The sequence below is a fragment of the Gavialis gangeticus genome, unplaced genomic scaffold, assembly GCF_001723915.1.
Source record: "Gavialis gangeticus isolate Ggan-Ray unplaced genomic scaffold, GavGan_comp1, whole genome shotgun sequence".
NCBI lineage: Eukaryota > Metazoa > Chordata > Crocodylia > Gavialidae > Gavialis > Gavialis gangeticus.
The window spans coordinates 701270-713060 of record NW_017729006.1 but is presented as its reverse complement, the minus strand read 5'-3'; the positions used below and the strand labels follow the sequence as shown (position 1 = coordinate 713060).

Here is an 11791-nt window from a genome sequence, read left to right as displayed (position 1 = left end):
TGTGGGCTTCCACCACACTGATCACATCAGAGTGAATTTACCTCTCATATAATGAATTTTTTTTTTATATAAAAAGGGTCATCACAGAACAGCCAGTTTGCACATACAGAGGGAAACCTGTATATGCTTGCCCAGGAGTTATAAAGTTTCTGGCTGTTCTTATCTCCAGGGTTCCTGGTTTTCCTTGATTTTAAAAAAAAAAAAAAATTACAAATCCTCTGATTTAACACCCCCCTCTTACTCCACCCCCCCCCCCCCAATCCATGATTAAAATGAAAGGCCTCTTACTCTTCCACCCACAACCCCCTGCTGGAGGACGCCCACAGCTGCCAGGGCTACGGGGCCAGGGACCCAGGTCCACAACCCCCTGCCCCTAGCAGGTGGCAGTGGCTGCTGCAACCAAGCAGAGCCTGGCTCTGCACCTGTCCTCCCCACCCGGCTGTAGCCCCAGGAGGGGCCCACTCCCCTCCACTGCGCACACTTCTGGTGGGCTGGGGGGACTTATGCCCTCCAGATCTGTGTGTGGGGCAGGCTCGAGCTCCTGCCCTGCTGCCCTCCCCTGGGGCCTCTGCAGCCCAGCGGGTATCGTTTGGTGCTGCAGGGCAGAGTGGGGCCATGCTGGAAAGCTGCTTACAGCTGTGAGCTCCACACTGCCCTGTGTTGTTGTCCCTGCTGCAGCCATGTACACAGGGGACACATTGCCAGGGCAGCGCAGAGGTTGCAGCTGCAAGCAGCTTTCCTGTGCAGCCCCACTCTGCCCTGCAGCACTGGGTTGCACCCCCTGGAAATACAGGATTACAAAGTTAGTGCATTTTTAAAGAAATTGTATGTCCAGTATTACGCTTCTGGAGAGTGTGTAGCTGGAGGGATGCTCTAAAATAAAGCTATAATGAAACATTTGTGCAGAAAAAGAAAATAAATTAAGAATGAAGCTAGCCAATGAAAACATTCGTAAACGCCACCAGAGAGGTTGAAAGGTGGGGAAAGGATGGACTAGAACAGTGTTTCTCAGCCTTTTAAGTAGCAAGTACCCCCTAACTTCTGAAGATTTTTAACAAGTACCCCAAAACTCAATATTCCCGGGGATTTTCTAGGGGATTTTGCAAACTAATGTGTGCCATATGTTGGAAGAAGGGCTGTGTATATAAGTCCATGATATGACAGATGTCTGATCTGGTGTGGGTAGGGTTGATACCTTTTACACCAGGGGTGCACAACTCAAGCATGTACGTGGCCTAGAGGTGATGCTGGCCAAAGCTAGGAGGCTAAAGCATGGCATGCCAAATTATTACTGAGGAATTTAAAGTGCCATGCAGTGGCACACCAAATTTTTTGCCATAGTTTTGAGAGGAAAAGAGGGCGAGAGAGAGAGTGTTGAGGTACCTACATACCCCCTGCGTATCTCTCTCATACCCCCAGGGGTACATGTACCACAGGTTGAGAAACTATGGACTAGAAGGCAGTAGGTCATATAGGAATTACTTTGTATACCTGCTGGTCAATTTAGAAAGAATAACCTTATTTAGGTACAGGTTAATGTTTGTTGTTGGTGCGCACTTTTTTTTTTTTTCTGTAACATGATTGTAAAATGTAAAATATTCAAACCTGAACTAAAAAAAAATGGCATTACCTAATGCCAAAGCCTTCAGGAAGGGCAAAATATATTTTGTCTTCTAAGTACATGAATTTAAACTAGAGTTATACCTCGAAAAAACTGGGTCCTAGCTTAGCTTGGAATTCCTTTCTGGAGACTTTGTTATAAGGGCTGTTTCTGTAGTTGCTTTTATGCTGCAAGTCAATTGACTTCAGAAAATTCTAAGATTCAGAAACTTAAGCATTTGGGCAAACTACCAATAAATTAAATAACTCCCAAGTCAAAAATTCAGTTTGTATACTTATTTTTTTTTCTTAAATCTTAAGGACAAAGATCTGATTTTTATCTGGATAAACTGGAAAAGTCTAAGCTGGACAATGTTCCTTCCACAAAAGACAATATGGAAGTTGGTAATATGTTACCAAAAAATGTGTCCACCAGGCATCGCTATTCAAAGTTGAAAACTTGGAATGACCACTGCATCCATAATGTTGGCCATTCAGAAATGCCTGACTTGACTAGAGAATCTTATAAGCAAGATGAAACTGGACTTCAGGAAAGTTTAGAAGACGGTAATATAGAAACTATAGAACCAAATCCTTCTCAACTAAATAAAAACAAGATCAACTTGGAGACGGTGGATCAGGCAAATAAATTAACTGACATGAACTGCTCAGTTGTAGAACTGAAACTTAAACAAATTAAGCTTAAAAGCAGAGAAGACTGTCAAACAAGGAAAAAGAGAGGAAAATCGGAAGGAACTAAAAATCAAAATTCCAGAACAAAAGCCAAAAAGAAGCTAAACCAGGGTGAACAAAATTCTTCAAAAGAAAAGCTGGATTCATCTGTTAACTCAAGAGATGCTTATGATTTTCTTTTGGAGGAGAGTGTCCATATCACACCTTTCCTTCAAAATAAGGTAAATAGTAGGAACAATGATCTGAAGGACAGAAAGGATCTATCTGAAGATGAAATAGACAGCAGTGAGTTAAATGACTCAGAAGTGGATTCAAAAGATAGCCCTTTTGTGCCTTATCAAAGTAAGTCAAAATACAGGAGGAATTTGGAGGACAGCAATGATACAATACCAATCCCAACAAGAGCACAATCTAAGAGACTTCTAGTTTTGAATCAGCAGAAATATTCCTGTGAAGAAGAGACTGAGAGTACTAGAAAAAACAAATCTATTGGTAAGTAAACTGTTCAGAGAGCATTTTGTAAGTTATTGAAATATGCAAGGCACATTTACCAAAATGTTCATATTCCTCCTTTAGGATAAATTGTAGTTTCAATGTGTACTTTTTTCCTGTTTAAAAAAAATCCCTTAAAACACAGCACTTCTATGATACCATTAAATTCTTCACAAATATAATATATTTAAAGATAGTTCAGGTATGAGGCAAATCAGAAAACCAAGAAAGTGTAAAAGTAAAAAATAAGTGTCCTAAATTGCACTATGGTGTAGTACAGGGGTGCTCAACACCCAACCCACAGGCCATATCTGGCCTACAGCACCATGTTATCCAGCCCACAGGGCTCCCCATGAGTTTGGAAACTTGACAGTGGGGAAGGGGTGGCATTTACTCCCCTACTGCCTCCATTTTCAGACCCAATGGGAGCATCAGACCTATGAGAAGCACCAGCCCTGTGCACTGGATTAAGTGACCAATCCCAGCAGGCAAAGATATGAGGGGGTACTGCCAAGCTTTCGGGGTCCAATCCCAAGTATGTGGGTACAGGAGGGGATGGGGCCAGGTCCCTGGCATCCAGTTCCCAGCTGGAGGGGGTAGGGCTAGAGCCCAGTCCCACCATCCCCATGCCAAAAAGGCTGAGCACTCCTAAGGCTTCTAAATGAAACTTCTTTGTGTTCCAGATCAAGACTTTAAACAGCTTAAAGAAAATCACTCATCTAAAAACACCATTATAGAAAGCCTGTAACCTGTTACAATAGGTCATTAGCTTTGCTGTAGTTAAAGTTGTGAAATGCTAGATGTTTCAAAACAGCTCTTCTAGCTACTCTAAAACCCAAATGTTTAACTTGGATTTTTTTTTGCTTAATTGGGATGGAAGAAAGGGTTAGTGACCCAAACTTAGTATCATTAGAACAAGGGATTTCCTACATCTTCCTTAAACATCAGCATTTCAGGAAAATCTCTTGGGATGCATCTAAGCTCTGCATAGAACTTATTTGCATGGACACAGGGCTGCGCTAATGCAGCAGCACTACTTCTAGTTTGGAAAGAGGCACAGCATGTCTTGTACCACAGCACTGCTTTGCAGTGCCAGCATCTCAGCACAGTGCTACCTTGTACAAAATACACTCTATCATCTCCTTACGGTTTCCCTGCCCCCCATGAACTGGTTGATGACTAGAAGTTCCTGCATTATAAAGTTTGGGATCCTGGTGGCCTGACTTTACAACCCCTACCCAGCACTGGCTATCCTGCCTGCCGTGCCCCTTAAGAGAAGCCTGACAGTGAGGCTGGGCTTGCCACATTTTCTCTGCCCCCCAAATAGTTTTTTAGAGGCTGCTATTTAATATGTTGCTTTTTATACCTTGCTCCTCTTCTGGATGTTAGGCTTGTGCAGTTTGGCAGGGCTCCCACTTGAGCTGTTTTCATTACTACCCCCAAGGAGCTTGCTTCTGTTGGTCCTGTTTCCCCTGGATGGGGCAGTTGCTGTCATCAGGGCATAGACACATAGCCAAGTCTGGATGCCCAGATTTAGACCACTAAGGCAAAAAAGTAACAGAATAACCCCAAAGTTCTAGTATACATACAGCTTTTTGTCATGCTAACCTAGATGCTTAGGCAAAACTCGGCCTTGGTGAGGCCGCAGCTGGAGTACTGCGTCCAGTTTTGGGCTCCACAATTCAAAAGGGATGTGGAGAAGCTTGAGAGGGTGCAGAGGAGAGCCACGCACATGATCAGAGGTCAGGAAAACATACCTTATGATGAGAGGCTGAGAGCTATGGGGCTATTCAGCCTTGAAAAACGCAGGCTCAGGGTGATCTTGTGGCCACCTATAAGTTTGTCAGGGGTGCTCATCAGGATCTGAGGGAACGTCTGTTCACCAGAGCCCCCCACGGGATGACAAGATTGAACGTTCACAAACTCCACTGTAACCGATTCAGGCTGGACGTAACAAAGAACTGCTTTACTGTCCGAACCCCCAAGGTTTGGAACAGACTGCTGCCGGAGGTGGTTCAAGCACCCACTTTGAACGCCTTCAGGAGACATTTGGATGCTTATCTTGCTGAGATCCTATGATCCCTGCTGCCTTCCTTCCCCTGGGGCGGGGCTGGACTCGATGATCCTCCGGGATCCCTTCCAGCCCAAATGTCTATGAAAATAGCAGAATGCCACCTCTAGTGAAGACTAAGTGAAAGCAATGTTTTTGGAATGAATGGTTCAGGCAAGGAAGAAAATGTGGTATTGTTCAGCAAATTAGGGATAGTTTGTGTGGCATAGTCTGAGTGTTTGACTTTAGGCCACATGGAGGTAGTTGCCAATTGCTACATGCAATCTAAACTAGAGGCTTTTTTTTGTATCGAGGAAGATGTGGTCTACTACATGAGCTCTCTTCCCAGGGTGTTCTACTAGAGCAGGGGTGGGCAATTATTTTGGGCAGAGGGCCACTTACTGAGTATTGGTAAGCCATCGAGGGCCACATGACAGGAAGCCAGGGGCAGATAAATATTAATTTTTCTAAATTTTTTAAGGGGCCCCACAGGCTGGATAGAATGGGCTCGCAGACCACATTATGCCCACCCCTGTACTAGAGAATCTCAAATGGCAGAATGCTAGTACGTATGCGGTTAGCGTGTTGGGGAGAACTCGGAAGAGGGCAAAATTAAGTTTGTTGCAGGTATATCTGATATACCTTAACACTTGTAGTTCCTGGTTTTTGGGAGTTTTGAGTGTAGCTGAACACAATATTCCAAAGGGGGACAAACCACCACTGAACAGCCTCAATTGTTAAGGTTTGCATTTGTAGTTAATTCCTCCTTTTTTTGCAAATCTTTTTATAAAAGTCTTTTAAAAGAAGGAAACTTATTTTAAAGTGATGACAACTAGAGAATCAACATTGATCTAACTCAAGGGTGGGCAATTATTTGGGCACATGGGCAACATAAGGAGTTTTGCTGAGCTGTCGTGAGGTGGGTCAGCACCCTGTCCCCTACAACAGCTCACCAAAACTCCCTGTGTGGAATGGGGCCATGGGGTGGCAGGCAAAGCCAGGATCGCAGGGTAGGGCAGTGACAACGTGGGGCTATGGCAGAGCCATGATCCACTGCCTGCACAGCCCTGCAGTGGGGGTCCTTGCAGGGAGTGGATTGGGACTCTGCCCCAGCCCTGCACTGTCACAGCCCCAAGATTCCAGATCTGGCCCTGGGCACAGCTCCCTCTCCGCCTGGCTGAGCACCCTGCCCATGAGGCTCCCAGCCAGTCTCAATAGAGATTCTGGGATTGCAGGATGGTGACTGCATGGGACCAAGGTAGACCTACTGCCTGCGGAACTGGGGCTCTTGTTGCCGCCCCACAATCCTGGGGTCTTCATGGAGACCAGCTGGGAGCTGCACAGGCAGGGCGCATGGCCAGGCGGAGATGGAATTGAGTTTGGAGCAGAGATCTTGGGGTGGTGACAGCACAGGGCCAAGACAGAGCTGCAATCTGCTCTTTGCACACTCCTGCCTGTGAAACCAGTGCCTGTCACAGTGACCTGTGGGCAGTGATTTGTAGCTTGGCCCTGGCCCCACTTTGTTCCTGCCACAAGATCCCAGAGTCTTCTCAGCCCCACCCACCTGCCTGTGGCTCCATCCCAGCCACCTGGCCATGCCCTTCCTGTATGGATCTCAATCCTGGCGGTGGGTGCGGAACAGATGGGCTAGAGTGCTGCTGCTCCAGCCCCACTGCACACCCAGGGGGGCCATGTGACCCTGCACATGACACAGTCTGGGCTGCCTCCCACACCTGGGCTAGGCGGGACTAATGGACATACCGCAAGCCAAGCAGAATCCCTCAGCGGGACAGATTTGGCCTGCAGGCCGTATTTTGAGACTAACTTGAGAAATGGTCTGAGATAAATCAGGTGAAATTCATCTAGGACAATAGGGACAGAATAATTTCTTGCACAGATATAGAATGGGGAAGGATTGGCTAGGCTGCGGTGCTGCAGAGAAGGACCAGGGGTTACAATGTGTTCTTGTTGTAAAATATATATACATATATTCAACAGCATATTGGGTTGTATTAATAGTAATGACATTTGCAAACCAAAGGAAATTATTCTCTTTGGCACTGGTGAGGCCTCACCAGGAGTAGTGTGTCTAGTGGGTTTGGACTCCACACTTCAAAAAAAAAAAATGTGGGTTGATTAGGAGTCCAGGGGAGAGCAATAAAAATTATTAGAAACCTGGGAAACATGACTTATGGGGAAATGCGAAAAGAACCAGGGTTATTTTAGTCTGAAGAAGATGCAACTGAGGGAGGGATTTGCTAAGTCTTCAAATACCTGAAGGACAGTTACAGAGAGGATGGAGATAGGTTTTGTCCATGGCTGGGAGCAATGGCCTCAAGCTGCAGCAGGGTAAATTTTAGGTTGGAGATTAGGAGAAACTTTCTTGGTCAAGATGCCTAGAGACATATGGAATCTCCATCCTTGGAAACTTCCAAGAGCAGGTTGTGCAGACACTTGGCCAGGATGGTTTAGTCAGGGGTTGATCCTGCCTTGAACAGGGCCTGGATTAGCTGACCTCCATGAGATCTCTTTCAGCCCTGATTTCCTGTGATCCCAAACAGATTTAATAATTTGCATATCATTTAAGAGTGAATACCTTGTTACTTAAAGAGGTAAGTCCCCCATCTGTTTGTGCCCAGTTTAGCATGGCATTAAAGCTTGTTACTTTGTTATTCAGAGCATTGTGAGAAGTTGCTGATCAAGCCACTTACCATTTTGTTCATGCAGCAGGGTCTCTTCCCAGGCTGTTATTACTGCTGCAACAACCAATATGGGGGGGGGGGGAAAGCATTCCATTATGGGTCTTTCAGGAGTAAGTAACAAGTCCCCAGTCATGTTAGGCAATTTCCTGGCTGTCAAATAAGCCCATTACAGTTTAGATTGCACGTATGTACAAAATGAGAATGCATTTTTTTTTTTTAAGACGTAGCAGATCATATATGGCTTTCTTGTGAAAGCAAAAAATATACATTATCAAATGGGCTATATAAAACAGAACTGAGAGTTGGTAATTTGCAGGTGTGTTTTATCTTCCCCTGTCCCTATTGCTAGGAAAACATGAATACATAGGAAAGCAGAGGGCAGACAGGGCAGGGACTGAACCAGGGATTAAAAGGCCAAACAGCTAATGAAGCGATTAGCTACATCTGGCCGTAGGAGAGAGGGGCAGAAGGGACAATCATGTGACCCTAAAAAGAAGGCTGAGCTGGGGGATTTAAGCCAGTCTCTGAGCAGGCTGGGGAACAGTCCCAACTTGCAGCAGGGAGAGGAGCCTGAGATGAGTTGCAGAAGGCAAACAGAGGCCCTTGCAAGCTGCCCAAGGAAGCTGCAGGTGATGAAAGGTAGGACCTGCAGGCAACACTCTACCCTGGGGAAACTATTTATGAAGCAGTTGGCTTGTGTTTATTTTCCATTCCATTTTGGACTTGTAATTGGAGGACTAGGTTATAGCTGTAGGGAGGAGGCTACAATGAGGGGGTGCCTGAGAGCACTTCCCTGCAATAGATACCAGAAGTTGGCCCCATACCAGAGGGGTGGAGAGTAGCAAAGTGAAAGTGGATCCTTGGGGGGGGGGCTGCTTTCAAGGCAAAGCTGATCCCTGAAGGCTGAGGTCTCAAATAGAAGGCTAAGGTGGAGGGTACGGTCAGAGACAAAGGAGCCATAGCTGTGACAGCTGAAACCCCGAAAAGTGCTTGGAATCCTATATGAGCACCCCCTGAAAGGGGAAGTACCAGAGAGGGAGCAAAGGCCCAGGATGGTGCTAACCTGATCAGCTGGAACATGGGTTTTCTCCTTTAACGAGAAAAACACAGGAAACCACAGGTTTTTGTCTGCAGGCTGGCTAAGTTCCAGCCTGCAAGGGGCTGGGAGAAGCAGGGGGCAGGCAATGCTGCATGCATGCATGCACATGGCACCTAGGCAGTTTAGTGGAAAGTTCCCTCCAGGTATGTCTGGGAGGGAATCGCAGGTGATGCATTGAGGGGGGTGGAGGGCACAGGTGATGCAGGGGGGAGGGGCTTGTGGGCCCCCCAGACTTCTGCACCCACAGTGGGGTGCAGGGCTGCAACTGGGCTGGACCAGCTCCAGGCAGGACCTACCTTCACAGCCCAGTGGGCAGGACCCAGCATTGCCATAACTACCAAGGTGAGGTGCCCCCAGCCCACCCAGCAGCAGTAGGGGGCACAGTTCCACACTGCTGCACCTCACATTGGTGGCTATGGCAATGAAGTGCTCCCTCCCACTCTGGGTCCCACCTACTGGGCTGTGGAGGTACCGACCCACATCACCTATGCTCACACCCCCACCCACCCTCCTGCCCCCATTTTCCACACATGCTGGGGTCAGTGGGGACTGTGGGTTGGGAGTGAGAGACACTGGCAGGGCCAGGGGGCTGTAGGTCAGGAGTGAGGGGCACCAGCAGAGGTGTGAGGGCTATTGCTTGGGAGTGAGGAGCAGTGGCAGGGTGCCAGCACATCAGAGCTGTTCAGCGCCACAAAGCAGTGGGGGGCACAGTCATGACAGGAGCCACATCCTGGTGAACGAAGGGGGCAGGGGAGCTCTGATATTCTATAATTTAAAAAAATCAAAATTAAATGCCAAAATATACAAGTATTTTGAATTTCATGTAGTATAATGATTGACGCACTGTTAGGTTTCCAAATAGCTTTAAAACTAAATATATATCAATAAAACATTGTGTTCAGCTGATATCTATACATGTATCTATAGATGTATATATTAGTAGTGTTTTATTTTAACTGAGGGAAAAACATGGATTTCTAATCAGAGGGTCTGTTTTGTTTTGTTTTTTGTCTTGTTTTTTAAACAGAGAAAACCAGGATCCCTGCTGATCAGGACCCACAAGGTCATGCCCAGACCCAGAGACCACTTTCCCCCAGCAGACAATGGAGCAACATCAAAGTTGTGGCAGGCGAGACGCCTGGAGGTGAGGTGACACCAGGTAAGGACCTACAAGCTGGGTGAACCACAAGGGGGATCAGGTACCAAGGTAGCTACCCCTTCCCTCCCTTGGCTATCACATTCTAGGGAAAACAGCAAATACCCCAGAGGCTAATGATTCCACAACTAGGAAGATCAGCCACATAAGTCTAACACTAGTGAAAGCAGATCAAGTAAAATTGCATTCACCTCTGCATAATATGAATAGAGATGAGAATTCCTCTTCTAGACAAGTATTGTAATATTGCAAAGGGTAATTTTTTTATTATTTTCTATTATCGTAGCACTTAAGAACCCAGTCAAGGATCAAGACTCCATTTTGTTTGGGTGCTGTACCAAAATAAAATCAAATATCTGGAGTGCAATCATTTTTGAAAAGTATTGCTAATATCCACCCTTCCTTCAGGAAGTAATTTAATTTATGCCTTAGGATCTGATTCAACAGAATACTGCTAATGTCAAATAACTTATAAAACTATTGTTGTTAATTTTTAGTGAGTTTTGACATTGGGGAGCTTCTAGAAGACTGGAAACAAGCAAATATGCTACATTTTAAAAAGAATGAATTGGATGGCTTTACAGTAAAGGTTAATGTAAGCTTGATAAGCCTGACATCAATCCTGAGGGAAGTCGTAGTAGGGATAATATGGGACTTGTTCATGTATTAATACTAATGAACATTGTGACAAGACTTATTTTTTTTATAAAACTTATGTTTTTATGGGCGTATACATTTACTGCATAAAAGTATCTAAGAGATTTAAAATTTACATATTTCTTCTTCACATTCTGAATAATGTGAGCCCTACATAAGATGCCTATATTTAGAGAACTAAAAGGGGCTAACTGTTAAATCTCAAAATAGTTCTAAGTGGGGGGTTTGATCTTTGGAATGTCTAATAGATCCCTTGGGGGATCAGGTATTGGCTCAAAGGTCAACAGCAGTGATTAGTAAGAAAAACATTGGTAAAATTTTGCAGATGATGCAAATTGATTAAGTGGTAAATGTTGATAAGGACAGATTGATTTATACAACTGATCCAGATTCCTTGGCAGATTGAACTTGTGAACCTGTTTTAATATACTTAATGCAGTTCTCAAATTAACTGGGTCTCTGACCCCCTTGGGGCCTCTTCAGAGCTCAGTTCTCTCACTGTCACCTTTTGTCAGTGCAGACTTTTTAGGAGCTGCCCTCTAGAGTGGGGGAAGGGGTGGATATTTTAAACTGTAAACTCCTGCAGTTCACTGTGACCTTACTGACAGATTTCACTTCATTTTAACACTTGCAGCTCTTCTTACTTAGTTATTCAGTGACCGTCCAGCTCATAAAGCGGTACTTCTCAAGAAGGCTGTCTGTTCTTAAAATGTTTTAAAACAGAATAAGGCTATACCCACGTTTAGCTAACAGGATGTATCCTTCTCCTGGAGGCCTCAGCAGTTCAGAAGCATTGCAGGTTCTCCACAGGGCCTTCATCTCTGTTATAGCCTTCTTTTTTTCAAAAGCAGCATAAGGGACAATAGCCCAGGTCCAAGCTAGTAGTTTTCTACCGTTTCAACCTACGCTTTCTGCCAGAGGGATGAAATTTGGAACAGTTTGCTACTTGCATTGTTTTGGGAATTTGCATTAATTACCATGTTGGCTTTAACTCCTGCAGAAAGCTTGCTCCTACCTTATTGTATTTCTGGCTCACTAGGGCAGGAGCAAGCTCAAAAAAAAGACATGTAACAAATACAACAGCATTCTTTGAATATTTCGTTGCATTAGTCACAGCATCCAAAATTAAACTCACCTAAGGACAAAGGCTGTGGGTCATACTTAGGATGGGGGTTATAACCCAGAACAGAGGTGGGCAAAATGTGGCCCGGGGGCTGGATGCGGCCCGCCAGGCCATTCTATCTGACCTGCAGCACCCCTAAAATTATTCTGGCACGCATCCAGGAGGGGCCAGCAGGGAACAGCATGCTCAGGGGCAACCAGCACGGGTTCATCAGCGGCAG

General features: G+C 45.4%; 1 protein-coding gene across 4 annotated transcripts in view; it reads left to right on the top strand.

The window, feature by feature from the left end:
* The window catches only part of SGO1 (shugoshin 1), a 32681-nt gene that overhangs the window by 12877 nt on the left and 8013 nt on the right, over positions 1 to 11791 (top strand). For 2 of the 4 annotated variants that reach the window (XM_019508744.1, XM_019508743.1), the window contains exons 7-8: positions 1921 to 2784; positions 9663 to 9794. In XM_019508744.1, the coding sequence (XP_019364289.1) occupies positions 1921 to 2784; positions 9663 to 9794 (996 nt within the window). Of the gene's footprint in view, positions 1 to 1920; positions 2785 to 9662; positions 9843 to 11791 lie in introns of all 4 variants that reach the window. The other 2 variants (XM_019508745.1, XM_019508746.1) reach the window with 2 other exon arrangements.